This window comes from Carettochelys insculpta, chromosome 25 (assembly GCF_033958435.1).
Source record: "Carettochelys insculpta isolate YL-2023 chromosome 25, ASM3395843v1, whole genome shotgun sequence".
In the NCBI taxonomy this organism is placed as follows: Eukaryota; Metazoa; Chordata; order Testudines; family Carettochelyidae; genus Carettochelys; species Carettochelys insculpta.
In genome coordinates this window covers 16,853,381-16,880,546 of record NC_134161.1, presented here as the reverse complement: position 1 = coordinate 16,880,546, position 27,166 = coordinate 16,853,381, and the positions used below count along the sequence as shown (strand labels likewise).

At 56.2% G+C, this 27,166-nt stretch overlaps 1 protein-coding gene across 2 annotated transcripts in view; it reads right to left on the bottom strand.

Moving 5' to 3' along the window:
* Positions 1-624: 624 nt before the first annotated feature.
* HEPACAM (hepatic and glial cell adhesion molecule) overlaps positions 625-27,166 on the bottom strand; it is a 32,589-nt gene continuing 6,047 nt past the window's right edge. The window contains exons 2-8 of one of the 2 annotated variants that reach the window (XM_074976694.1): positions 20,616-20,728; positions 17,050-17,391; positions 13,535-13,816; positions 8,481-8,574; positions 7,100-7,173; positions 5,454-5,524; positions 625-4,087 (exon numbers count right to left, since the gene is read on the bottom strand). In XM_074976694.1, coding sequence (XP_074832795.1) covers positions 3,791-4,087; positions 5,454-5,524; positions 7,100-7,173; positions 8,481-8,574; positions 13,535-13,816; positions 17,050-17,391; positions 20,616-20,664 — 1,209 coding nt within the window. In that variant the 5' untranslated portion in view covers positions 20,665-20,728 and the 3' untranslated portion in view covers positions 625-3,790. The remainder of the gene's footprint in view (positions 4,088-5,453; positions 5,525-7,099; positions 7,174-8,480; positions 8,575-13,534; positions 13,817-17,049; positions 17,392-20,615; positions 20,729-27,166) is intronic. The other variant, XM_074976695.1, reaches the window with a different exon arrangement.

Below are 27,166 nucleotides of genomic sequence, written 5' to 3'. Positions count from 1 at the left end.
CATTTTTGTTGCCCTCCACTGGACTCACTCCAATGCATCCACATGCTTTTTCTAATGGGGGGGGCCCAGAACTGGACACAGTACTCCAGACGTGGCCCCAGCTAGGAGAGGCACCACGAGCTGTCCCTGAAAAAGAAGATCATCCCCCCCATCAAGTGGGGTCCGTGCCACTCTGCTTTGTCAAATAATCAGCTCTCCCTGATTCTGGATTGGCCCATCCCTCAAACACCAGCCACGGGTTGGGTTGGTTTATGTCTCACCCAATCTTGGTGCACTGTCAGGTGCTTTCTGGCTCTGTACTGAGGACACCTCAACATAGCCAAAGCTCCTCAAAGGAGACACACAAGGCACCAGGGCTATGGTGTGACTTTGGGGTGGCAAAGTTGGCCGAGAAATTTTCTGCTTGGAGCTAACCTTAGAATTAACCATCAGAACTGGTCAAAATTTTACACCCCAGGTGTCATCTCTTCAAAATCGCAGATCTGAGTTGAGCAAAACATTGCCCACATTTGGACTGCATTTGCCTGATAGGCCAATGCCTGGAACAAGTCACAGCCCTCCCTCGTGCACTTTTACTTCACTTGCATGTCTGAAAAGGATTGAAGACCTTAGACGACCGAAAGGCCCAAGAAAACATTTTATTTAGCCAGAAATGCAACGCTTTTCTGCGATTTCAGTTCACCGGAAAAAAAAATTCATTGGGGCCACCTCCACCCCCCATTTCACTCGGCCCAGCAAACGGAGACTCACACCTCCACCTGCTCGGGTGGGCTTTACCCACAAAGCTCACATCCTAATAAATCCGTTAGTCTCTAAGGTGCTACAGGGCTCTGCGGTTTTAGCTCCCGCCATGTCAGGCCTGGCCTGTGTTGCTGCTGCCTCTGCAGCTGCGACAGCGAGGAGAAGGGTGCTGGGGTTTTGGCAGAGGTTGCCTTGAACTGAAAAGTGCTGGGGAGTGGAGGCTTTAAATTCCTGGCACCAGCAATCAGGCCAGGGGCTTGGCGGCCTGGGGACAGGCCCCAGCAAGCTGCTGCTGGTGCTCACTGCTCTCCTGCAGTGTCACCAGAGGCCAGGCTCTGGGCCCAGGGACTTGCAGCCTGGACGGGACCTGGGTGGCCGAGGTAAATAGCCAATGAAGTGGCAGGGTCTCCTGGGCACCTGCCCTGGCAGACAGGAGTGCACCAGGCACAAGACCTGCGGGATCAGCTGCTCACCCAGCAGTCGCAGCACAGACCCACGGGCAGCCTGGGCTGGTGGCTGCAGAGCTGGGCTTGTGAGAGATGGGGCAGAACCACTGGGAGGCTTAGGACAGGCAGAGCCATTCATATTCTTGTGGGGGTCTTCAGTTACTTGGCCTTGGCCCCACTCCCACAGGTGACTGCTCCCCTCGCCCTGGGCACTCCTTGCTCACTTGGCACCAGCCTGCCAAGGTGATGGAGCCCAGGGCCTCAGGGTCTGACCACGGACCCCTTGGAGCTCCTCACAGGCCTGAGGGATGGAGCTACCCTGCCTGTGCTCCTGCCCTGTGCTCCATCAAGGGGGCTACATGGGGGATGGACTTGGCCTCCCTGCCCCTTGCCCCCCGCAGGCCAAGCAACACCCCGCTGTGTGCAGCGGCACAGAGGGGCAGGGCTTTTCAGCACGTTCAGTGCTCAGACCTGGAGCTGACCCCCTGGATTACCCCAGCTGAGAAAAGTCTGCCCCTCTCCCCCAGGGTGGGAACGCCCCCTCCGTCCCCCGTCTCACAACTGCCCATGCTGGAGCCATGCTGCTTTGGGCGAGCAGCGCCCTGGCAGCGAATGGCTTTGAAAGCTGCTCCACAGCCACCTAAAGGACTGAGGGTCTTAAACTCTCCCAAAAGCTCTTCCCAAGCACCCGCCATGTCCAAGGGGAGGCCCTAGGCCAGGCCAGGCCCGTCTGCCTGCAAGGTGGGCAGCAGCTTTGGCTTGGCAGCGGTGGCAGACGAATGGTGTGAAGCAGCCAGGCTGGAGGGTAGTAGGTTTAGTTTATTAGTCAACAGTGTCACGCTGACAGGGGCACCGGACAAGCTGGTGGCGTGAGGAGCACGGGGGGCCCTAACCCCACTGGCCAGATGGCAGCTTCTCTCCCCGCCTCTTGTTGGGGGTCGGGACGTTCCCCTAGCTACTGTCCCCCGAGGAGTCAGAGGGGACCAGGCACCAGTGTCACATCTCGACAGCTGTGTAACAAACAGGCAATTTTCACAGACAATACAGGCTTGGTGCAGGGGAGCTGCCAGGCAAAGCCCAGGGCCCAGCGCTGGAAGCAGGGCGTGGGAAGGCAGGCCCATGCAGCTGTACAGCAGAGCAAACTGCTAGTCACCTGGCGTGATGGTCTGGCTGCCACAAGCCCCAACCCTGCCTGGGCGCTGCCCTACGGGAAGCCAGTGGCATGGAGCCTACCCAGTGGCTGTCGCACCTGTAGCTTGGCCATGGGGCGATGCCATAGAGGAACCAGGGCCGCTCCTGTCAGGATGGCCCAGCTGTCTGGCTCGGCTGCCCCAAGCTGAGGCCAGGGCCCTGGACTCTCACCAGTGCTTGTGGATGCAGTGACTTTGTGCAGCTGTTTGGGCCACTGCGCTGCTCTGGAGAGCTGCAGGGACCCCTCAGCTGGGGAGTCCCTTGGCAGAGGCGTCAGGAAGAACAGACAGCTCCTAGGCTGGCCCTAGGCTTGGCTGGCAGGTCACTGGGCTGGGTAGTCTCAGCTGGCATGGTGACCCCTTAGGGGCCACAGCCAGCCAGCAGATTTAGATGTGAGCTGCTTTAAAAGAGCTGGTCCAGTGCTCAGGGACGCACGTCTGTGCAGCTGGCAGCTCCACCCAGTGGCCAGCTACTTTGCTCATGCTCTGCCAGCTGCAGGCTGCCATCTGGGAGCACAGGGTGCAAGTTCTGGGTTGGGGCTGGGCCTGTGCACATGCAGCACTACCCGTGTCTGCTGGGGGGGCCTCTCACACGCCACAGGTGGCTCTGCAGTCCTGCACGTACAGGGCTGGGACGTGCAGGAAAGCAGGGAAAGGGGAAGCCCGGACATCGCTGAGCAGCCAACGTGCAGGGCTAAGCCCGGGGCAGAGGCCAGGCCTGGAACGCAATGGACTCACCTGGAGGGCATGTGGCACAGCCCAACCCCACGTGTTTGGTCCCGGGGTGACTCCAGTGACCATGTCAAGCCAAACTCCGGCAGGAGCACCGCCCAGCTCCAGCAGGGCGCCCCCTGTAAGTGGCCAGTGACTCGCCAAGCAGTACACTGGTGTGTGAAACACTCAGTGCAAAACCTTCCCACTGCTCCGAGCCGGCACTGCAGTGCTTTGCACGCCTGTGAGGGCCAGCCCGTGATCAGTACTTGCAGACAGGCCCCCCCGGCACATGGCCACATGTGCGTGCCCAGACGCTCAGCTCATGGGGTGTGTGTCTGTGCAAGCTTTCATGCAAACGTAACGTCACACTGAGCTGCACACTTGTGCGCACCTACTCACACTCGGAAGCGTGCACGCTCGGGCACACACATACAGCTGCATTGGGGGGGGGGGGGGGGGGGGAGAGTGCGCACGTGGGAGGGGGTTAGTCTGACGCTCCCAAGAGCCAAGGCTTCGCGAGCAGCCTAGGATTGCGCGAGGGCATTAAATAGCAAATTAGTGCCTTTAGGAACCCGCGGAAGCGGCGCATGGAGGCGACAACCAATCTTTCACCTGGGCTGATCCAGCCAGCGGAGCCACGCGTTTCACCACTATCTACAGGCAGTTCCAGAGCATCCTGTCGCCACGAGCCGGGCGCCCTCAGGCACTGATTTCCACAGCATTGGCCTCCTCCTGCTCCCGGCCGAGATGGACACCAGCAGTCCGTGCCACGCGCATGGTGCCCCGGGAGCACGCCGGCGAGCCCGGGGACCGGGGTGGGGACTTGTGCGGTCGGGAGGAGGCCGGAGACCGGGCTGGCGAGCGGTGATACCGGCGAGCTGACCGCACGGGCGGCCCTGGGGATCTGCCAGGGGCAGAGCTGGTGTAGCTGGGCGGTCCTGGCTCAGCCGTGGTCCTGCCATCCACAGGGAGATCCTCCTCCGCCTCCGGAGAGTCCTTCGGGCAGAGCAGAACAAGCAAGAGGCAGCGTTCAGGGTAGTGTCAGGCAGGCCTGGAATGCCAGCGAGATGCAGAGCCTACGGGAGAGGGGCTGCAGGAGCTGCATTCGCCCCCGCCTGGCACAGGGGAGGGAGAGCAGCTCCTCCAGCATGGGGGCAGGGACCTGACTGTCAGTGTCATTCTGCTCCAGGCAGCCCTGCGCAGGCACAGGCCTCCACCTGCTGCACAGAGGGACAGCTCAGACACTGGGCTTTTGTATACACACCAGCCAGGCTCGCCCAGTGCAGGACTCGGAGCTGGGGATCGGTGATGGAGCGGGGAAACATGGGGGGCGCTCTGGCTGAGGGTACCCCATGGGGTCGAGTTACGCCTCTGAGCTGCAGACAAAGAGGGAGGTGGAGTCCGAGGGTTTGAATTGGAACTGGGAGTTGGAAGCAGTGAGTCTGGGCTGAGAGAGAGAGAGACAGAGACGAAGGAGGGGGCCAGGCCCCGGCTCTGCGGGGCCCCTAGGTGCCTCCTCTCTCCAGCATGGATGGGACTGGCTGTCTCTGCCGGCTGCACTGACTCCTCTGTACGATGCTGTGCCCTGTCGGCTAATAAACCCGCTGTTCTCCTGTTGAGTGGGAGCCACTCCTGCCTGCGGACGGAGGGCAGACCTTGGGGGACCCTAAACCCCATTAATTATCTGCAGGACTCCCAGGGGCTCCCCAGCTGGGCGTCTGTGGGGCTCCCAGGAGCCACACACCCTAGTCCATTTGTGAGCACACCACTAACTGTCTCTCCGAGATGCCAGGGCGTGGGGGCAGGATGCTGCCGCACTGAGTAGCGTGGGAAGCCCTACGAGATGCCCACCTGCAGGCATGCTGAGTGCACCCCAAGGAGCTGACGGCACGCCCAGCCCGGGACTACTGGCACAGGAGAGCCCCAGGGGTGTGCTGTCTTTGTATGCTCAGTGGGTGGAATTTTCCACTGCAGCCAGCTCCTGGGCACCTGCCGAATTCCGAGGTGCCCCACACCCCATTGCTACCTGCAAATGTGCCCCAGCCTGTGCTGATCCAGCCATTCCTCACACGCAGGAGGTGTGCTAGAACCAGGGGACGCTCAGCTGTTTGCTTTGTCAGAGCCTGAATGGCCACTACCAGGGTGGGACCCTTGGGGGCTCCTGGCCTGGAAGTTTTACGCTGAGTTTCTGGTTCAAACAAACTTCAAATCTCCGCGGGATTCAGCCGGAGTGTCAGGGGCTGCCCTGTATCACCTGCAAGCACAAGTCCTGTGCACTCCCCGAAGGGCCCTGAGCAAAGCAGGAGCCTCCGGCATAGCGAGCAAGCTGGGGCTTGCGGGGGTTACTCAGCCAAACACTTACTTTGTCCTGTAAGAAGTAGAGAGCAACTGGATTCTTGCGGTTGTGTTCTCCGCTGCGGGCCACACTGTCAGCTGCACCGAAGCAACGACACTTCCGATTAACACCTGCCCAAGGCACTATCCACAGCACGTGTCCGTCCCTCTGGCCCAGCTGCTGCCCAGGCCAGCCCCAGGGTGTGGGCACGAGAACCCTCCTGGCTTTGCTTGGGTTCCAGGAGCAGCGCAGTAACTCAAAGGGCGAGTTTGCGCAACCTTCCCGCCTCCATCAGAGCCAGCAGGTCATGGGGCTGCTGCCCCAGCAGCGCCAGCACAGCCCGTCTGGCACAGAATCACACACCGGGGGAAGAACACGCACACAGGGGCTTGTGCTGCCTGCTGAGCGTCACGTTCCGGCTGATGCCATGCAGAGCCCCAGCGGCTGGAGGTCCCAGCGATCAGGAGGCAGCAGCTCTTGGGTGGCCCACGGCTATGGAGCCCCTCCTCTCCTCGGCCCATGGGGGAAATCGGCTGAGACACAGCAAAGGGAACCGGACTTCAAATCTGTTCAGATCTGTGGTGTGTGCAAAGTCCGACGGGAGCCGGGGGGCTATGGAGACAGGCTCCTCAATGGCTCGGTCTCCCTAGCCTCCGGTGACAGGGATGGATCCCTTGATGGTTACCTGCTCTAGTCCTCCCTTCGGAGGCACCTGGCATTGGCCACTGCTGGAAGACAGGGTAATCTGCTCTGACCCAGTGTGGCCATTCTCACACAAGCCCCTTTGTTCCCCTCCCTGCAAATAGGCCGAGGGACACAGAACTTGCGTTAGGGTCCCCTCTGGCTGCTGGTTTCATGAGCGTATGCGGAGCCCCATTGCAGGAATGGGTCCGGAGCAGAAGCCAGAATAAAAGATAGGATTCTGGAGCTAGAAACCCGAGAAATCTTTTTCCAGAGCACAGTGCCCCAAAGGCTGCAGAGTGTCAGCTACAGCCGCAGATTTCACACGGCCGACCCACAGAGGCCACAGAGCGGGGGGGACTTGCCTGAACCTCTTGTGCTGGGAGCACAGGGTCACTAGTGCAAAGAACACCCCCACGGAAAGAGCGTGCAGGGAAATCAGCAGGGGAGTTAAACCACCGAGGAGTCCCCTGGCACCTTCCAGACTAGCAGATTTCTTTGGGTATTAGCTTCTGTGGGTAAAAGCCACTTTGTCAGACATCAGTGTCGGCCTGTCATCCGTCCCTCCGGCTCAGGGATGGCATCACCTCACCACAGGCAAGGACATCTCACCAGCACACTGGTTACTCCAGGTGACAACCTGATTCAGCATCTCCAGGCTAATTTCTGGCTAAGGCATAGCTGGGTAACAGCAGCTCCAGGCAGAGCCCGCTGCTCGCCCCTCTTCCGCAGGGAGCCAGGCCAGCGACTGCCTGGTGCAAGACTAGCCTTTACTAGTGGGTGTGGTGCTCCCCAGCCCAAGGAGCTCCACGGTGGCCGCCTGTTAGGGGCTGCAGTGTCTTAAGTGTCACCATGTAAGAAGAGGCTTGCTAAGGGGCTCAGTCAACTCGCTGCTTTCCCTGCTCCCAGGCCGTGCAAACAGGTGCAGCAACCAGCCCTGTGAGGCGCCAGCCATCTACATCCTGTGGACAGCGTCTCAGGGCAGCACTTACCTGTGTGCTTGACATGCTCTTCGTTCTGCTCCAGGTATTCCGAGGAGCTTTGCTTGTCCGGCTTCCGCTTGTCTCTGCAAATGGTACAAGGAGCTTTGTAAAGAGTGCGCTGGGAGACCGGGGCTCAGGTGCCCTCAGAAGGCCTTTGTGTGCTCCTGGTTCTGCAGAGCTTGGGGCTGTGCTCCAAGGCAGTGGAGTGGCACGGAGGCATGGACGCTGGTGGGTTTCCCCAGCTTTATACACAGCCGGGGTTGCTCCGCAGGCACGTGCCCGGGGTGCAGGGTGAAAGGAGGGCGGCAGCTGAGTCCTAGAGACGCTGTGGCTGGCCCCTACCTGCTCCAGGACCTGTCGCCTGAGCTCCAGCACCAGTGAACGCCAGGCATTAAGCACAACTCGGGTCAGAACCACCGTGTCCTGCCCAGAGCAAGCAAGGCCTGAGCTCTACCGTAGCACCAAGCATGGAGCGGCTGGGTCGGGCTCTGCCACGGGGATGGCTTTCCTTCTCCTGGCGGGCACCGCTGGCAACAGCTCAGGGCACTTTGCAAGCAGCGTAGCCCCCTCTGCCATTTGCAGATGGGGGATCGTCTGCTCCAATTTGGACCTTTCGGGTGTTCTTTAGAAAACAAACAGCGCTGGGCAAGACGCTGCCTGGGGCTGAACTCCAGCTGGCCGGGGGCTGGCTGCAGCACCCCACTCTCCTGCATTTTTTCCAGCGTGAGGCACTGTCAGAACCAGAGGCGCTAACAGACTTGCTGGGTCCCTGGGTGGGGGGAGCTGGCTGGCTCTGTACCCCTCGAGAGGGCAGGGCCTGGGGTGGAAGTGGGGGATGTGATTAGGTCCCCCCAGGCAGCCTCAGCATTGCCCAGAACAAGCTGCCTTGCCTTCGTCTGCAGACACTCTGCTCCCCATTCCCTGTCCCCACTGGGCTGATTAGTGTTATTCATTAGCTCACCGAGCGGCTGATCGCTGGGCTGGTTGCACTTAGGGCCCCATCCCACAGCAGACAGTGACGCCAAGGACATGTGACTCCAACAGCCGAAAGACCCCCAGTTCTGACCTCTCCCAGTGTCCCCAGACAGCCCAGTGGAGCCACAGGGAGCCATTTGCTGGGAGATGGCCCCAGAGCGCACCCAGCTCCTCCGCCAGCCGCACCCACTCCCTGGGCACAGGCGGCCCACAGCGTGTGAGCACAGCCTGGAGAGAGACAGCGCAGGCCACATGGAAACCCAGGCAGATAACTACTGGTGGGCTGCAGAGAGACAGAGCCGGGGAGCAGTCTGACACAGCTGTGTCTCGTGCGGTCCCAGGGTGGGCTGGGTGCCGGGCACTGATACGAGACAGCAGCGTACAACTGTCTGGTGCATGTTATGGAGATGCTCACTTTTTGGAGGGTTTCCAGCAGGCGCAGACGGTCACCAAGGTGACGAGGAGGAAGATGCCCCCAGTGGAGAGGATGATGTAGAGGGAGCTCCTTCCTAGGAGAGAAGGGAGAGGAATTACTGCTCACACCCACAGCTCCAGGCTCCCTGCCCCCCACTTTACCAGGCCCACTCTGCTCTCTGCAGCCAGCACAAGGAGCACCCTAGGCCCCAGCAGTGCTCAGCTCAGGGCCAGGCCGGAGCCCCGCAGAGACACCCTGATCCCCTGACGGAGGAGAACCCAAAGAGCCCAGGAGAGGAGCGCAATGCTCTCTGTGCTTCAGTCCCAGCACATGCAGTGGGAGGAGGTCGGCAACTGCCTCTCCAGGCCCAAGCATGAGCCAAAGGGAGCAGCGACAGTTTGCCCCAGGACCCAGGGAAGTGCCCTGACCCATCGCTTGCCAGGCATGTGTCAAAGTCAGCAGGGAGGCAGCAGAGGCAGTGAATTCCTGTCACTAGCACAGAGCACTGGCTGGCCACAGGGCTTGGCCGCCTCGCCTGGTATCCCAGCACCTGGGGTGGGGGCGGGGTGCAGAAGGGAGGCGATGGTCTGTGTCGCAGAGATGCAGCCTCAGGGGGCCAGGACCTGACTGAGGCATCACCATTGCCCCAAAGAGCCACAGGAGCTTGAATTCATTGTGCCATTTACCACAGCACCATTCTGATCTAAGAAGCAGCAGGGCAGTGGGAAAATTTAGTTTAAACACACATAATAAAATAATATAATATTAGGCTATCAAGTGATTAAAAGTCATCACAACTAACGGTAACAGAGAGGAAGCCATGCTAGTCTACACACTATCAAAACAAAAAGCAGTCAAGCAGCACTTTAAAGACTAGGAAAATAGTTTATTAGATGAGCTTTCGTGGGACAGACCCACTTCTTCAGCCCACAGCCAGACCAGAACAGACTCGATATTTAAGGCACAGAGAACCAAAAACGGTAAGCAAGGACAAATCAGAAATTGATGATCTTTTTCTGATTTGTCCTCCTTGCTTACTGGCTTTGGTTCTCTGTGCCTTAAATATTGAGTCTGTTCTGGTCTGGCTGTGGGCTGAAGAAGTGGGTCTGTCCCACGAAAGCTCACCTAATAAACTGTTTTGCTAGTCTTTAAAGTGCTGCTTGACTGCTTTGTTTTCACAATTAATGGTGTGATTAATAGAATAATAGAATCATAGAGCTGGAAGAGACCTAAAAAAGCCATCGAGTCCAGGCCCCTGCCCTAGGCAGGGCCAAACCCATCAGATCAGCCCAGCCAGGACTTTGTCGAGCCGAGACTTGAACACCTCCAGGGATGGAGACTCCACTACTTCCCTGGGGAGACCATTCCAGTGCTTCACCACCCTCCTAGTGAAAAAGTTTTTCCTAATGTTCAACCTGGACCTTCCCAACCACAACTTGAGACCATTGTTCTGTGTTCTGCCATCCGTGACCACTGTGAACAGCCTCTCCTCCAGCCTCCCTTCAGTAAGTCCCCCCTCAGTCTTCTCTTCTGCAGACTAAACAGTCCCAATTCCCTCAACCTTTCTTCATAGGTCATATGCTCCAGCCCCCTAATTATTTTGGTAGCCCTCCACTGGACCCTCTCCAGTGTATCCACATCCTTCCTACAATTGTTCTGTTTCATAATACAATACCATTTATTTTCAGTGTTTTGGATAATTTCTGTTTTCAGACCTGTTGATTTCCCTTACGACACAGAATACAGAGTGTACAGTGGTGACTTTAGGTCTTCACTACTATTTGCATGGTAAAAACTAAAGTAGTAGTATTTTTCAGTTCACCTCATGCTGGTATTGTAGTGCAATGTCTGTCATGAGGGTTTCACTTACGAATGCAGACTTATGCTAAACACACAAACCCCTGCATTCAGAAATAAAACAGTGCGACGCTTTGGAGCCTACAAGTCCACTCAGTCCACTCTTGTTCAGCCAAGCACTCAGACCAGGAAGTTTGCTTACGTATGCAGGAAACAATGTTCAGGGTTCTCAGGCATCTGGTTTTCAACCTGAACATCTGATCAAAAAGGGCCCCTGGCAGCTGCAGTTAGCACGACTGACTGGGCTGTGAACAGCACAGCAGGGCTAAGGCAGACTCCATGCAGCTCCATCATGTCTGACTCGCAGGGGCTGCCATGCCCTCTCCGCACATGGTCCCACGTGCTCCGCCCTGAGCACCAGCTCCATGGTCCCCATTGGCCAGGAACTGCAGCCAATGGGAGCAGACGTGGGCAGCGCACAGCCCTCTGACCTCTTTGCTGAGGAGCAGGACATGCTGGCCACTTCTGGGAGCTGCACAGAGCCAGGGCAGGAAGGGAGCCTGCCTTAGCCCTGCGAAGGGGGCCACACCCCACCAGAGCCTGCGCTCTGATCCATCCTTATGCTCCAACCCTGCCACGCGCCTGACCTTCCCTCTGCTCCTTCCCCTCCCCGGCCCGTGCGGACAAACTCTGTGCTGCGCACCAAGGCAGGTGTGGCTGCACACCACCGGTAGGAACACGAACCTGGCTGGGCAGCGTGGGACCCTCCTCTGAGAGGCCGCCCAGACACTCCGCTTACGGAGAACACCACCTGCGCCCCTAGTGCCTCCTGGAGCCAACCGGTGGCGTCTGGAGACTCCAGGAGTTAAAAATAATGCATGGGATGAACCCAGCAGGGATTCGTCCGAAGTCCCATCCTACGGTGCCTGCGGCCTGCGCCCCAACCCCTTCTGCAGCCCCATGCTCGGGAGGGAGGGGGCAGAGTCACAAGGGTGTGCAGGGGCAAGGACGAGGGTGTTTGGTTTTGTGGGTTTACGAAGTTGACATCCTTAGTAACGCAGCCCACTTGTTCACTCTCACTGGCTGCGAACAGGCACCCATGGCTCTGGGCAGCCAGCATCTTCAGATGTGTGTGCGCTCGCAATAGGGCACGTCAGCCTCACACCAGACAGAGAGGGTTAATCCCACCCTGCGGGCTGAGGAGGCCATGAGGAGGCCCCTTGGGCTGGGGGAGACCAGAGGATCTGGCCCAGCAGGACAGGGTGGTGGGGAGACCCAGAGAGCCAGGAACTGGATGTCAGGGGCCTGATCGGCACCCCAGGGAACATCCCAAGCGGTCGTCTGCGACAGTCCCCCAATCACACTACAGAGGAGGGGTTACCGCCCCCTCAGAGCAATGCAGACACTGTTAATCCCCAGTTCTGGGTGGATGCAGCTCCAGGGCCCAGCACCCAAAAAGCGTGAACATGGACAGATGTGGATTAGCCCCCAGTAAGTACTTGTAACACTGGAGGTTTTTCTGGGTACTGCTGAGAGCGCTAAATGAGGGTGAAGTGCTTTAAACAGGGCTATTTACAGCCCAGACTGGGGGTTCTCCACTATAAGGCACCATGCCCGTCACACAGAGCACTTCTATTGCCACGCTGGCCAGCAAGAAGTCACACCCGCAGCTCCCTTGCCCACTCCAGCTTCCCTTGGGCCACAACCAGTCCCCCCTTACGCTGCTGAGAGGTTATGAAAACATGGCTCACCAAATCTGAACAGGTTCTTCTGACCCCAACGGACCGGACACACCCCCACGTCAATGTACACCCAAACGACCACTCTGCTGGGGTGCACCTTGCCGCACATTCCGCAGAGGTGGACTGGAGTCTAACACGGCCCTTTGGCTTCACCCGGCTAGCGGCCTCTCACAACAGGCTGCCATGTCGCTAACGTTTCAGATACCAGCCCCGAGCCAATCCATGTAACCCCACACATGTAACACTGGTGCAACCGGATGAGCAGTATAAACACATTCAGCGATCCCCCGCTTTCGGAATACACCTCACTCACTCACTCGGCGCAAGACTCGGTGCAAACCTAGGACAGTGGTGGCAACAATGGTTTTTCCTGTTCGTCTTAAAACCCAACAGTGTCACACACTCCTCGGATGAATTCACCATTGTCCTGCCCCTGGGGCAGCCGCAGAGAGCCATACAGTGGGAACACACGGCTCCGAATTGCACGTCCACTTTGCAATGGGATAGACAGACGCTCAGGGTCCAGAGCGGCAGTGACTTGACCTGCTAGATCTGAGAAAGCCATCCGGGGTCACAGGGGTGGGCTCGTTCAGCCCAGGGGACTCCCTCAGCAAAGCCAGGAGCATGCCAAGCACAGCCCAAGCCAGACCTGCACGGAAACACAGGAGCGGAGACTTTCTGCTGACAGACTGCACAGTGAGCAGCTGGGTAGGGGCCGTCCGCAGCTCGCTGTGGGCCAAGAAGCTATTGGCACCCATCCTGCAGTGCAGAATACCTGGTCTGCCACTGCAGTGCTGGCTCCTGTGGCAGGAGGGTTTTATTCCCCTGGTTAGGTTACACGTGGTTCCTACTGTCCTGCAGTAACACCGGGCAGGTGCCTCAGTTTCCCCAGGCAGAGCACCAGTGCACAGTGGGGAGGGGAGTTTGGGTGTGCTGACTCCTCACACGTAGGCAATGGCCCTCCCTGCTCTTTGTAACCCAGGCAGCCAGGTGACCCCTTTCTTCCCAGGAAACAGGACCAAGGTGGGAGAGGGGCCTGGCTGGTTGGGATTGGAACTGGGCTGGTGAGTGGGGCAATCTGGGCTGGCTGGAGAGGGAGGAAGGGAACCAGGGCCTGGCTCGGGGACCCCTCTGGGCCCCTCTCCCTAAGGTGGATGGTACTGACAGCTTCTGGTCCCTGTGCTGACAAGTCTATTCTACGCTGTGTCCCTGTCGCCCCATAACCCCCCGTTCTCCCTGCTGGGCGAGAGTCACGCCTGGCTGCGGGTCAGGGCAGGGCATGGGGACCCCCCAGCTCCATGACAGCTCTGTACCGTGTCGAGTGAATGGAGGCCCCTTTTAGGGCTACCAGCAGGTTCTCACCCAGAGCTCAATATTGCACTCATTCCCATTAGCCTTTGTCTTGCCTGAGATCGGCACCTGCTTGCCCTGGGGTGGGAGTTTCTGGCAATGAGGGCACACGCATCGGCTGCCTGCCTGCCTGCCCCTGGACAGCCATGTCTTCACCACACTTACTGTACACAGTCAGCTTGATAGGAATACTGCGCCCACTGCTGATGGGGTTCTCCACCAGGCAGCTGTAAACGTCGTCATCTGCCATGAGGACTCTGGTGATGGTGAGCACCTTCTGGTCAGGGGAGAGGAGCAGCCGGGAGTCATTGCTAAGCACCTTGCCGGCCTTCAGCCAGGTATAAACGGGCTTCGTGCCGTTCTCGTGTGAGCAGTTCAGGGTGAAATGTTCACTTAGCTCCAGCACAGTGGATGAGGCCAGGACAACATAAGGCTTGGAAATGGGAACTAGAAGAAAAAGGAAAAGAAAACTTCCAATTAGCTCTATGAAATGGCACCTCCCCATGTAGCAAAAGCTCTGCATTAATTCTTTTCATCTGAGTGTAGATCATCTTTGTACAACCTCCATAGAAAGTCTCTCCATAGACAACCTTCATTTTCATCTGACGTGTATTAAGTCTTTTCATAGACTTGTAGAATCCTAGGGCTGAAAGGGACCTCAGGAGGTCATCGAGTTCAGCCCCCGTCCAAAGCAGGACCAACCCCAACTAAATCACCCCGGCCAGGACTTTGTCAAGCCAGGACTTAAAAGCCTCCAGGGATGGAGATCCCACCACCTCTCTAGGTAACGCATTCCAGTGCTTCACCACCCGCCTGGGGAAACAGCTTCTCCTAAAATCCAACCTACACCTCCTCCTCTGTAACTTCAGAGCATCGCCCCTTGTTCTCCCATCGGACACCACTGAGAACAGTCTCTCTCCATCCTTTTTAGATATGCTCTTCAGGAAGTTGATGGCTGCTATCAAATCCCCCCTCACTCTTCTCTTCTGCAAATTAAGACCAACTCCCTCAGCCTCTCCTCACAGGTCATGTGCTCCAGCCCCCTAATCATTTTTGTTGCCCTCCGCTGGACCCTCTCCAATGCGTCCACATCCTTTCTGTACTGGGGACCCCGGCAATGGATGCAGTGCTCCAGATATGGCCTCACCAGTGCTGAATGAGGGGGAATAATAATTTCTCTAGATCCGCCAGAAATGCTCCTCCTAATGCACCCCAGCATGCCATTAGCCTGCTTGGCTACAAGGGCACAGTGTTGACTCATATCCAGCCTCTCATCCACTGTAATCCCAGGTCCTTGTACTGTATATCTCTGGATCCTTTGACATAGAAACTTTGTATAAGTTTGTGTTAAGTCATTTGTATTAAGCAAAGTAAAGAAAATGCCTTTGTACCCGCCTAGCTCTCTCCCCTTTTACTGGGTTGCTGGCCCTGTTGAGTGAGCGAGGAGTGGATGGATAAGGCAGGGAAGACAAGCAGCTCCAGCAACAGCTGCAATGGTTGGAGAGGGAAAGGAAGCCAGACCCAAGAGCAATAAGACAGGTGAAATGGTCTCACTGAAAGAGGACCGGGCATATCCAGAGCCTTGGGCTTCTGCAGCCAGTGCCTGCTCCGGAAGCCGCCTCTTTGAAGTGCGGCAGCATTCAGGCATCCCCAGGAGAAGATGCCACAGATTCTGCCTATGTGTACGAGGACTAGCTCCTATAGTCCTGCATGAGCGGGAGCAGCTGCTATAAATCTAGGCTGTCTGGCAGGGGGCCCCAGGTCTCATCTCGTCAGTGTCGGAGCACTGATCCGGATCGGCAGAAGCCCAGCTCCAGCCCTCCCCCGTCCAACTCCCGGATCAGTGACACTGGGGGAGTAACCAGTTGGCACCACCACCAGACGGAGTGCGCCCGTGTGGGAGAGAGTGCATGAGTGTAAAGCAGTGACTGAGATGGGTGGCCAATACGGGCTGCAGCTTGCCCTATCCCCCTGCCACAGACCCTGCAGAATTCTTTGAAGTCCAACCCCAGCCACGTTCCAGCACTGACTCCACTCTTTCCCCGCCCTAGGCCTGAGGAGAAATGGGCCCAGCCAGCAGCAGAGTCTGGCTCCCTGACTGCGCTCAGCCATCTCGGGTTCCTGGGCACACAGCAAGCACCCCGACGTGGCAGCTGGCAGGGCTTTGGCACAGTGCCAGCTGGTGGGCAGGCCGAATGCAGGAGCTCTGGCAATAAAACCAACCCTTTGCCAATCAGTTGGACTGCAGCAAAGCCCTGGAAGTGACCGGAGAGCTTCTCCCAGCCGCAGGGATGACAATCCCCAGGTTCCGTTCACTGGGACTCAGCAAACGCCGACTGCGAAACCCTGCTGGGTTTTCTTGGAGAGAGGGGCCCAGAGGGGTCCCCGAGCCAGGCCCTGGCCCCCTTCCTCCCTTTCCAGCCAGACCAGACTGTCTCACTCAGCAGCCCAGGTCCAATTCCAACCAGCCAGGCCCCTTCTCACACCCTTGGCCTGTTTCCCAGGGAAGAAAGGGGTCACCTGGTTGCCTGGGTTACAAATAGCTGGGAGATCCATTGCCTACGTGTGAGAAGTCATCAAATTGAAACGCTCCTCACCACTGTGCACTGATGCTGTGCCTGGGGAAACTGAGGCACACACCTCCGGTTACTGAAGGACAGTCGGAAACACATGCAGCCCGACCAGGGGACGAAAATCCTCCCACCCACTTTGGCACTTCCTCCCACACTTGGTGCTGAGAGGCAGTGATGTTATGGCATCAACCAAACCCTGGTCAATGGCAGAGGCCCCATGCCACATGCCTTGGCCCACCCTCCCCCACTTGCCCTGTCTGATGTGTGGGGACAGAGGGGAACTAAGGAAGCTCTCATGGGGCAGGACACTGGGTGTGATCCTGGCTACACTGAAGTCAATGGGAGTTCTGAGGTCATGGGGGTGAGGATTTCACCCACAGGGCTTGATGGAAGACAATGGGATGCACCAGGAAGCCTGGCCCTTGGCAGTGTGGTAATGTTGTCCTGGCTGCCTGCAGCAGTGGTCACCTTTGCAAAATGAGCTCATGCTTCTCCGTGTGCTGGAGTTGCTAGGTCTTTGCCTTGGGCCTTTCTGAAGTAGTGAAATCAGCTAGAAAGCTAGGCAGTTGCTGAGCAGCCTGCAGGCACAGAGCAGATTCTTGCTTTGTTACACAGAGCTGCCTGGGCATTTGAGTTTTGCACAGGGCTGGGAACACCCCCAAACAAACAACAAATGCAAATGAGGACTGCTGCAGGTGCTGAGCAAATCAGACTCAGAAAACTGGAAGTGGAAAGAACCTCGAGAGGTCACGAGATATTTCAGAGCAGGTTAGACAGACACTTGTTAGGGATGGTCTAGACGGCACTTGGCCCTGCTATGAGGGCAGGCGACTGGCCCCGAGGACCTCTCGAGGTGCCTTCCAGATCTAGTGTTCTGTGATTCTAGAAATCAGATGGGCTTATGCTGTGAAACGGGCCCTTGGGGAATTACCCTGGGCTGCGAATGTCTAAGGACGAGGAACAGCAGTGAGCAAGAACTTTTACTGAGGATCCTTCCTCCTTTAACCTGGAGCAAACTCCTGCCCCCCGATTGGTCCTTTACATTCTCTGCAGTACAGAAGAGGGAAGGAGTGGTGCTTGTTTCCCATGGAAGGGCTGAGCACTTACTGTCCACAGTGAGGTTGATGCTCTTCTCCCCGGTGAAGGTGTCATCTGTGATGGAGATCTCCACCTCGTAGGTGCCCTCGTCGGCAAGCTGCAGGTGACTGATCAGCAGGGAGCCATTCTCGAGGATTTTAATCCGATCCCTGTAATCGGGGCGCAGGTTGCCAATGATCTCGGTGCCAATGGACTGCACCACTGTGACAGGCTTGTCTCGCTTCAGCTGCCATTTGACCACAGGCTTATCGCTGCTGGTGCTGGTGTACCTCACTGAGAGCAGGGCGGGTTTGCCGACCGTGCCGTGGATGAGGAGAACGGGGCTGGTGATGTTGACGCCTTCCAGCGGACCTGGAGGTAGGAAACAGCAGGGCTGGCTGAGGCAAGGCTCCGACTCATAGTACCGCCGTGGGGCTGACAGTCTAGTACCTGTGTTCAGCTCCTCAGAATGCCCAGATGTTTCCAGGAGCCTGACCAGGCTGAGTCTGAGCTGGCTGCTTATGCACTGAATGAAAGTATTGGGCCCCCTCTCCTGAGCAGCTGCCCTGAGAGCTTTTCCGCCACGACACAGAGCCCACGGCAAACCCATTGACATCAGTGGAGCTGCGCTGGTGGAGAATGAACAGAGCACAGCCCCTCACAACTAGGAGCGGCAGCTCTTTCGCACAGTGGGTTTCAGGGAGAGATAGCAAGGCTGAGCATTGACACACGACGTACCTCCTGCTAAGAACACAGGGCATCCAGGCACCGTCCGAGAACTGCTGTCGGTGGCCATGGATGCAAAGGGTGGGACGCACTGCCTGGGCACTGGGCTCGAGGGGGCTGCCCCAACGTGTATAGCTAGCAGCTGGAATAGTCCATACACACTAACTAAGCCTTATCCCCCCCGCCCCCAGTCGCAGCACTCGGCCACTCCAGACACCACACACCCCTTGGCAGCTCCAGCGCCCCCAAAAGACCGGGAGGTGTGCTCATAAAAGGACTGAGGGAGATCAGACCTTCGTCTTACTCACCTCCTTTAATAGCTCAGTGCCGGTGTGAGACGAAGCGCGTGTGGGAGGGTTTTGTTCCCCTGGGCTGACTGGAGAGGGAGGAAGGGGGGCCAGGACCCCTCTCCCCAAGGTGGATGGTGCTGACGGCTTCTGGTCCCTGTGCCAACAAGTCTGTTCTACGCTGTGTCCCTGTCGCCCCATAAACCCCCCTGTTCTCCCTGCTGGGCGAGAGTCCCGCCTGGCTGTGGGTGGAGGGTCTGGGGACCCCACACTCAGTGATATGGTGTATGCTGTACAGCTGCTTTGTCACATGTACGTGGACATCTCTTATCCTACAGTGTTGTACAGTGTGAGCAGCCCCAGCCATGTTCTGCCCCAGAAGTGGCTGCCTTTCAGTGGTGGGTAGTGAAATGATTTATTACAGCTCTCAGGGTGACAGAGGAGCTCCTCCCCTTTCTTTTGGTACGTGGGAGGCCACTCTGCAGGCTTTGGCACAGACATCACTGTGACCAGTGCAGCGTCCAGGTCTTTCATACAAATACAGCAGGAGCTAAGGTAGAAGGGGCTCAGCCCTTTTTACCCTAAACGAACCAAGGAAACAAACTGACACACCAAGGACAGCGATAAGATGACACACAGTTGAGCTCAAGGTAAATGAAAGTGTGGGCTGAACATGCCGCCGTAAGCCCCAGGCTCCCTGAGGTGCCTATGGCTGTCCCCATGGAAACCCCCCTAGGACTGACTAGCTTATAAGGCTCTAGAGCAGAGGTGGGCAGTACTTTTCACAGAGGGGCCACACCACAGATGTTGTTACCAGTCACGGGCCAGCTCTAGGCCCCTGGGAAGGGCCGGGCTTCTGGCAGAAGGGATGGGGCCGGGGGCTAAGGAGAAAGACAGAGAGAGAGAGAGAGTGTGTGTGTGTGTGTGTGAGACAGACAGACTTTGTGGCACAGACTGAGTGTGTGCTGGAGTGTGCATGTGACAGGGATTGTGTGTATGGGGCCCAGGCTGGGTGTGTGCAACAGTGACACACGGTGTGTGCGCTGGCTGCTGCTGGGTAAGTTTCTGGGAGAAGCTGCCCTCTGTCTCTGTAAGGGAAATCTGTCCTAATGTGTTGTGTCCCCATCCCCTGCTCTGCACTCCTGAGTTATTGACCTTCCAGCCTTCAGAGTGGAGCAGCTCTGCTGTGTGTCTCCCTCTGCCCGATCCCTGCTCTGCAGAGATGGGGTACAGAGGCAGGGGAACCCCGCTGACTTCAGCACTACCCTCCCTCCTCTGCACAGCTAACAGGAGACTCCTAGGAGCAGCTTGGCTGCTGGCTGTAAATAGGCATGCTCCGCTCATCAGCTGGGTGGGCCAGAGAGGAATGCTTGGTGAGCTGGTTCTGGCCCCTGGGTGTGATTTTGCCCACCCTGGGCTGGAAAATGCCATATGAACATGCTTAGTAGAGCCTGGTTAGCAAAGGTGATGGTCACCAGGTGCACCCTGGTGCGCAGCGCCAGCAAGAGCTGGCCGAGCTGTGGCCAAGGGCAGCAGGGAGCTATTTAAGGAGCTGGCGGGACCCGGGCTGCACTAGGACAGTACCTGTAAGAAATGTTAAGTTCCTTTCACCCCTGCTGTGTAGTGGCAAACTTTCCGGGAGCACTGAGCATGCTCCAGCCCCACAGGGCCTCCTGTGCATCAGCTGCTGTCAGCTTGCTCAGGTTCCAGGGAATTTCCAGCCAGCTGGTCGTCCTGAGCATGCTGCCAGCCATCGCTCAGGGTACCTGCACTCCCACTACCGGGCAAAGTTCTGCATCCCTGCAGGCACACATCCTGGAGCCGGGTGAGTGCAGAGCGAGTGGGAATCTGGCCAGCAGACAGAACACGCTCTGCTAGGTATGTATCCCAGTCCACCTATCTCATAGTCAGGGCAGGCTTGTTCCCTAGAGAGCACCAGCCACTGCTGTGTTCACTCCACCACCAGAGTCCACCGGGGGAAAAGTGTGCAGCGTGAGGCACTAAACCATCAGCCTCTGCCCCGTGGCAATACTGGACTTTATTGCAGAATTCCTTAACCTACCACCCTAAGCCGATCAATTAAAAAGGAACAAATGCGAAGCACTTTGAAATCTACTGATGAAAAGCACTAGACGAGAGCCAGGCTTTATCAATTGTTGTTATTGCATTATTGCTGCAGCCAAACAATAAACACAGATGATACTTTTAAATGGTGCCTACTTTGCTCCGAAAATATTTTCCATATTGTTTGCAAACCCTCATTTCTACGAAGGGGTTACCCGATTAAATAGCCAACCGCAAATCCCCATAGTAACTAGGACAAAAGCCATTGCCACAGGAGAACAAACGAGCCAAACATGAAGTGAGTGATTTAGAACAGCAAGATCAGACATAAAGAACACAGTTCAAACAGAAACACCTCTGTCGTGGCTGATCCACTGTGACACCCAATTTCCCATCATTTAGCAGCTGATCCCTCTTCCACTGGCATAAAAAGCAAAACTCCTATTGACTCCAGAGATGCACAACTGGGCCCTTATTGCTGGAGAGAGACACCCCAGTTTAGACCCCGGTGGTACATACCTGGCCTTGCACAGAGCCCACTGACCTCAGTAGAGCTGTTTGGGAGCATGGGTCTGCTTCACGGAACAGCCTGCAGGATCAGGGCGTTAAGTACGTAGCTCATAACCGGCTGACTGTGGAAACAAAAAGGCTGATACCTTTGCCTGTGCGGAGACCAGAATTTAGATGGTTTTGAAAAACGCAGACGTGCGGGGCTGGGGCTGAGGCGTGGGAAATCACTCTCGGCCCTAATGGCCATGCAACGTTTTGGTGTGAGAAGAATTTAACTTTTGGTGGTGGCCACTCTTACACGGTGGCTCTTAAAAGCACATTCAGGACACCGCACCTGCTTGGGCACGTGTGAGCCACGGCTCGTGGGTGAAGTCAGCCTTACAGGCACTGGGGTGGGGAAGCCTCCAAACCATCTTCGCCACCCCTGGCAGAGCAAACCAGGCAGGGCCCACCAAGCCGCAGCTGGCACAGCCTGCCTGGCTTGCGAAAGGCTGCTACAGAACCCAGGGAAAGAGCTAGAACTGCATGTCGGGAGCAGCTGAGGTATGAGCTCCTCACCACCCAGCCAAACATGGAGGCCAGGCCAGTAGAAGCCTCCCCAGGCAGGGGGCAAAGGAGTCAAGAGCTGGCAAGAAATGGGAGGCTAGTGCCTGCAGTGGGCAAGCAGTACAAGGAGAGCCCTGGGGGTGCAGGTGTTCGTGGTAACGACAGTGCGCTGCAGTGCGTATTGTACGGCCAGGGTGCAGGGCCAGCGCTAAACTGACGGGGCCTGTCTGGTTACCTACAGCAGCCAGGGCTGCTGGGTGAATGAGGTGTGAATTCCTGGCCAGGGCCGTCCTCCCACAGCTGCTCTGGGGCCTCAGGGTCTGCCTGTGCAGGGCTTGCGGACAGGCTGGAGCTAGCTTTAGCTGGTGAGCTGGAACATCAAGAGCAGCAGGGCGCAGTCGCCAAGCCCATCTCCTGGGCCTCCCTGCTCTCGTTCTTCACCTGAGGGCCTTCCGTGCAACAATCTGTGTCAGCAGCTGGCCTGTTCACCAGCCAGAGAGAGGCACATAGCGGGTGAGAAAGGCAGGGAGAAGCGGCCGAAATGGCTGTTCCGTGGCGGCTGGGAAGCGTGCCAGAGGGACGCTGGACAATCTGTTCCCGGCGACAGCTCTTTCTCTCACGGCTATAGAAAGGGGCTCTCCTTGTGTCAGGTGTCATGGCAACGAAGTACTGGAACTGGGAAGGAGCGAGGGGGCAGAGAGCGCTGCAGAGAGCCGAGAACCCAGTGTGCAAGCAAGGGGAGCCGGAGAGAGGCTAAGGAATAAGTGGAAATGTTGTATGACAGAGGGAAGCAGAGGAATGAGTGAGAGAGCGGGGCGGCAGGGGGCGCTTCGGACAAGGGAGCTCAGGAGAGGTGTGGAGGAGCTGGAGGAGGATGGAGGCCACATTTCTCCGGAGGAACCTTATGTGGGGGCGTAAACAACTCTGGGCAGAGGGGAGCTGTGACTGGACTGGTTGGAGGGAGGTCGCGAGTAGGGATCTGAAGGGATCTGTGCAGTTGTTTCACACCTTTGTTAACGACCCCAGAGAGCACACGGGCCAGACCTGCAGGTAACGCGAAGCAGAGAGGGTTGCCATACTTTCAAGGACAGAGCCAAAACCCCAAGGGGTCCTGCTAACTGGGTTACAGCCAACAAAGTAAAACCCAGCAAAGACAAATGCAGAGGCCATGTAGGGAGTGCAGGAGGGGACGCATGCATTCCCCACCCCTGCCTGCCCCCCACACTCACCGTCACAGCTGCGGGGCTGCTCCTGGGCTGCACTGCTCAGGGGAGGACAGAGCTGCCCGCACACTCACCAGAAGCAACACACAAGGGTGGCACAGGGGCAGGAGCATAAGAAAAAATGCTACACTAAGGTCAGAACAACCACATGTGCAAGTACAGAGTGGTGTGTAACTGGCTGAGCAGCAGAACAGCTGAGAAGGGTCTGGGAGTTGTGCTGTCTCACCAGCGCAGCACAAGTCAGCAGTATGATGCTGTTACAAACAGCCAATGCAGTTTTAGGTGGTATTAACAGAGCTATAGAGCATGCCGATCATGGGAGGTGATAGTACTGCTCTGCTGGGCACAGGCTAGCCTCGGGGGGAGTACTGGATCCAGTTTTCGTCACTGCTGTATAGGAAGGAGGTGGAGAAACTGGAGCGCGTCCAGAAGTGAGCGACAGAAGTGATCGAAGGGATGGAATGCAGTCAACGACCACAGAACTGGGTAACCTCCATTTGTTAAAGAGGAGATCGAGGGGGGCCAGGACAGCGGTCTTCAAACACTTGGGAAGCTGCCAGCCAAATGATGGAGAAGGGTTGTTTGCTGTTGCCACTGAGGACAGGACAGGACAAGAGGCAGCGAGTTCAAACCACAGCCAGGCAGATTTAGATGAAATCTCAGGAGAACTTCCTATTTGTGGAAACTGAGACCAGTCAGACAATGGAACAGAGGCCGAGGGAGGTTGCAGCAGCTCCCTCACTGCAGGCTTTCAGAAGGAGGCTGGAGCCACCTGTCTAGGGTGGATTAGACACCACAAATCCTGCAGCGTGATGAGGGTTACACTAGATGATCCTTCTGGCCCCTTCTAACCCTGGGGGGGCGGTTCTAGGACACGAAGGTGCATGTGAAGGACCAGGCAGGCGGTGAAGCTCTGGGATGCGTTACCTAGAGAGGAAGTGGGATCTCCATCCCTCGAGCTTTTTAAGTCCCAGCTTGACAAAGCCCTGGCTGGGATGATTTAGTTGGGGTTGATCCTGCTTTGGGCTGGGGGCTGGACTCAATGACCTCCTGAGGTCCCTTCCAGCCCTGGAATTCTATGACCTCTGCACAGTGTTTTGGAATGAACCTGTTGGAAACCTCTCAGCAGTGAAGACAGACCTGGGGGTTGTGCTGTTCCCAAGCTCAAGGATTTCTAATCTGCATATGAAGGACCCAGGAGCCTCAAGGACCACAAATGCAGCTGTTCCTGCTGAAACTGCTGCTTGCTTGTACCATCAGCCCGGCTGGGAGGTTGCTATTTCAGGCCCTGTCTGTCTAATAGCACAGACTGGGTTTGCATTTTTCATTATTCCCTTGGTAAGAGGCTTTGATCTCTTCGCTGTCCCTTATAACCCCTTAGAATCCACCTTCCGCAGTGAATGAACTTGTTTTGGGGTTTCATCTCAACCAGTGAGTTTGGTGTGACGCACGCACAGATGGCAGCTCCAGGGGCAACGACTGTTGCCTACTCCCCTCCACACTGGGGGAAGATCTGGATCAGAAATGCTTGCTGGGAGGGTTTGGACCAGGGCAGGACAGTACAGCTCTGGGGTCCTAGGGTTTTTAGCGCTAGCCAATTGCTGGTTCACATGCAGTGGCTGGTCAGAGAGCCTGCATGTAACAGCTGCCTGAGAAGTGAGAGGAAGGCCAGTTTCTTTGGAGTCATGGGTTCAAATCCCACCACTACCAACTGGGAGCATCCCTACGTGTGTGGCTGCTGGTGGAAGCATGAGACTGGGGGCGTGTCTGCAGGGGCTGAAGGTACCGAGGACAACCAAAAGAGGCAGAAGCCCTAGGAGAGCACACCTGGCTCTAACTGGTCCTTAGCTCGCCCCAGCAGCAAAAAAGCCCCAAATGACTGCATTGGGCTTCCACCCCATGCAGGTGAGCAGCTGAGCCAACCCTGTAACAACCCTGTAACCCTCTACTTTCCCCAGCCCAAGGAGGTTGTGTGAACCAAGCATGCTGCCTTGGCTTGGGCTGTCTTACAAGCCTGAACAGATACTGCACTGAAGCCTTGTGTGACGAGGAGGATGGGGGTGCCACAGAAAGCCTGGGCGAAGGAAGATGCAGCAGGACAGCCAGGATGTGTTAGACGAAGGCCTCCCAGCTCAGAGGATGGGCTGTCAGCCTGAGCTGTCTGTATGAAGGTATCATCCTGAGGAGCCGAGTTAGTCCCACTCCAGTCCTCAGTGTGGTTGGGTTCACTGTTTGCTCTCCAGCTGGGGGACAGAGGGGCTGCTCCACTACTCCGCTGCCCTGCTAGTCCATACAGATGCGGGGCTGTTCTTTGCACTCATTGGCAGTGTGAACCCTGCCTGGGCCTGCAGAGGAGGAAATAGGACAGGACAGGGGCCTACTGCCTTGATGCAAACAAAACCTGTACTGACTGCAGCAGAGGGGAAACGACTCATCTGGGAGACAATTCAGTGTTAGATTAGGAGCTCTGTGCAGGAGCACAAGAAAAGGCTTAAACAAGTCAAAAAGTCATGAGGTCTATTAGTATGCAGAACGCCTCCCGCTCCAGGCAAGCAGTGGGAAAGGCTATTCCCGCTGACCAGTGATCTCAAGAGGGGTGCACAAAGGGGCAGGGGGAGGCAAAGGCACTGCAGGATTGTCTGCAGGGTCTGAACCGCATCCATCTCCTTCCAAATGCTGAAACCGCTGACTGTTTTCTGGGCTGGGGTTCACATTTCCATGCCAAGTAGTACAGTTTTCATGCTGCAAACTCACTTCTTACACACGCCAAAAGGGTTGGGCTTTTCCCTCTGACCACAGCTGAAATTGCCAGCGGTTTGGCTGACATTGGATAGGTTGGGGAGGGGGCTGCTAATTGCAGGGATGAAAAGTGAGGCCCAATGTATAAAGTTTGCTCATCCCTGTTCTAAAGCACTGCTGAGGTTTGGCGTCTAACTCCTATCAGAGGCGGACGAGTATCAGGCACCTAGTCATGCAGAACCCCTTTGGAACTCCGGCACTTTGCCTTCTGCTGTGTTCGTGCCATTCGCAGCTTATGAGGCTTAGCTAACATCCAAGCCTTACTGGGTATGCAGCAACTGTTCCCCAGTAACCCCAGGAGCACTCACCAAGCCAACATTCCCCAAGCCGTGGGCCAGGCCTGACTTCAGCAGTATCTCTGGCTCTGTGCAAGAGCACAGGGGCAAAGATGGGGCAGATGTTAGCCAAAGGCCCTGGGAACAGAGCACCTCCCAGGTTCTTCCTGCCAAGTGAAGGCTGGGATTTAGGGAGGGCTCTCAGGAGACACCCAGGGTGCTCTGGGTTTTTAGGACAAACCTGTTCACAGTTGAAGACATGACAGGGGAAGGTGACGGACAAACCCCTAATGATTTTAATTGCCCTTTTCTGAACCTTTTCTAATGTCAAAATATCTTTTTCGAGGTGAGGAGACCACATCTGTACATAGTATTCAAGATGTGGGTGTACCTTAGTTTTATAAAGGGGCAGTAAAATATTCTTTGTCTTATTTTCTAACCCTTTTTTAATAATTCCTAACATCCTATTTTTTTTTTTGATGGCTGCTGTGTAGATGTTTTCAGAGAACTATCCACGATAACCCCAAGACCTCTTTCCCGATTAGTTGTAGCTAAATTAGCCCTCATCACATTGAATGTATACTTGGGGTTATTTTTTCCAATGTGCATTATTTTACACTTATCCACATTAAATTTCATTTGCCATTTTGTTGCCCAATCACTCAGTTTGGCAAGAGCTTTTTGAAGCTCTTCACAGTCTGCTTTTGTCTTGACTATTTTGAACAGTTTAGTATCATCTGCAAACTTTACCACCCCACTTCCACGTCACTGATAAACAAGTTAAATTGCAATGGGCCAGAAGGCAATCCCTAGGGACCTCACTGGAGAGCACCTGCTTGGTAAAATGATAATCCAGTGGTAGAGCTTTAGCTTAATAGAACCCTAGGGCTGGAAGAGACCTCAGCAGGTCATCAAGTCCAGCCCCCTGCCCAAAGCAGGATCAACCCTAATTAAATCAGCCCAGCCAGGCTTTGTCAAGCTGGGACTTAAAAACCTCTAGGGATGGAGATTCCACCTCCTCTCTAGGTAACGCATTCCAGTGCTTCACCACACTTCGGGTGAAATAGGTTTCCTAATATGCAACCTACACCTCCCCCTGTGTAACTTGAGCTCATTGCTCCTTATTCTGCCATTTGTCACTACTCAGAACAGATTCTCTCCATCCTACTTGTAATCCCCCTTCAGATGTTTGAAGGCTGCTATCAAATCCCCTCTCACTCTTCTCTTCTGCAAACTAAACAAACTTAAATGCCTCAGACTGTCCTCACAGGTCACGTGCTCCAGCCCCCTCATCATTTTGGTTGCTCTCCGCGGGACTCCCTCCAATATATCCAAATATGGGGAATAATCACTTCCCTAGATCTGCTGGCTATGCTCCTCTTATGCAGCCTAATATGCCATTAGTCTTCTTGCCTACAAGGGCACTTTGTTGATTCATGTCCAGCTTCTCATCCGCTGTAATCCCCAGGTCCTTTTCTGCAGAACTGCTGTTTAGCCAGTCAGTTCCCAGCCTGTAGCAATGTTTCAGATTCTTACATCCTATGTGCAGGACTCTGCACATCTCCTTATTGAACCTCATCACATTTCTTTTGGCCCAATCCTCCAATTTCTCTAGGTCATTCTGGACCCTGTCCCTACCCTCCAACGTATCTACCTCTCCCGCTAGCTCAGTATCATCTGCGAGCTTGGCGAGGGTGCAATCTGTCCCCTCGTCCAG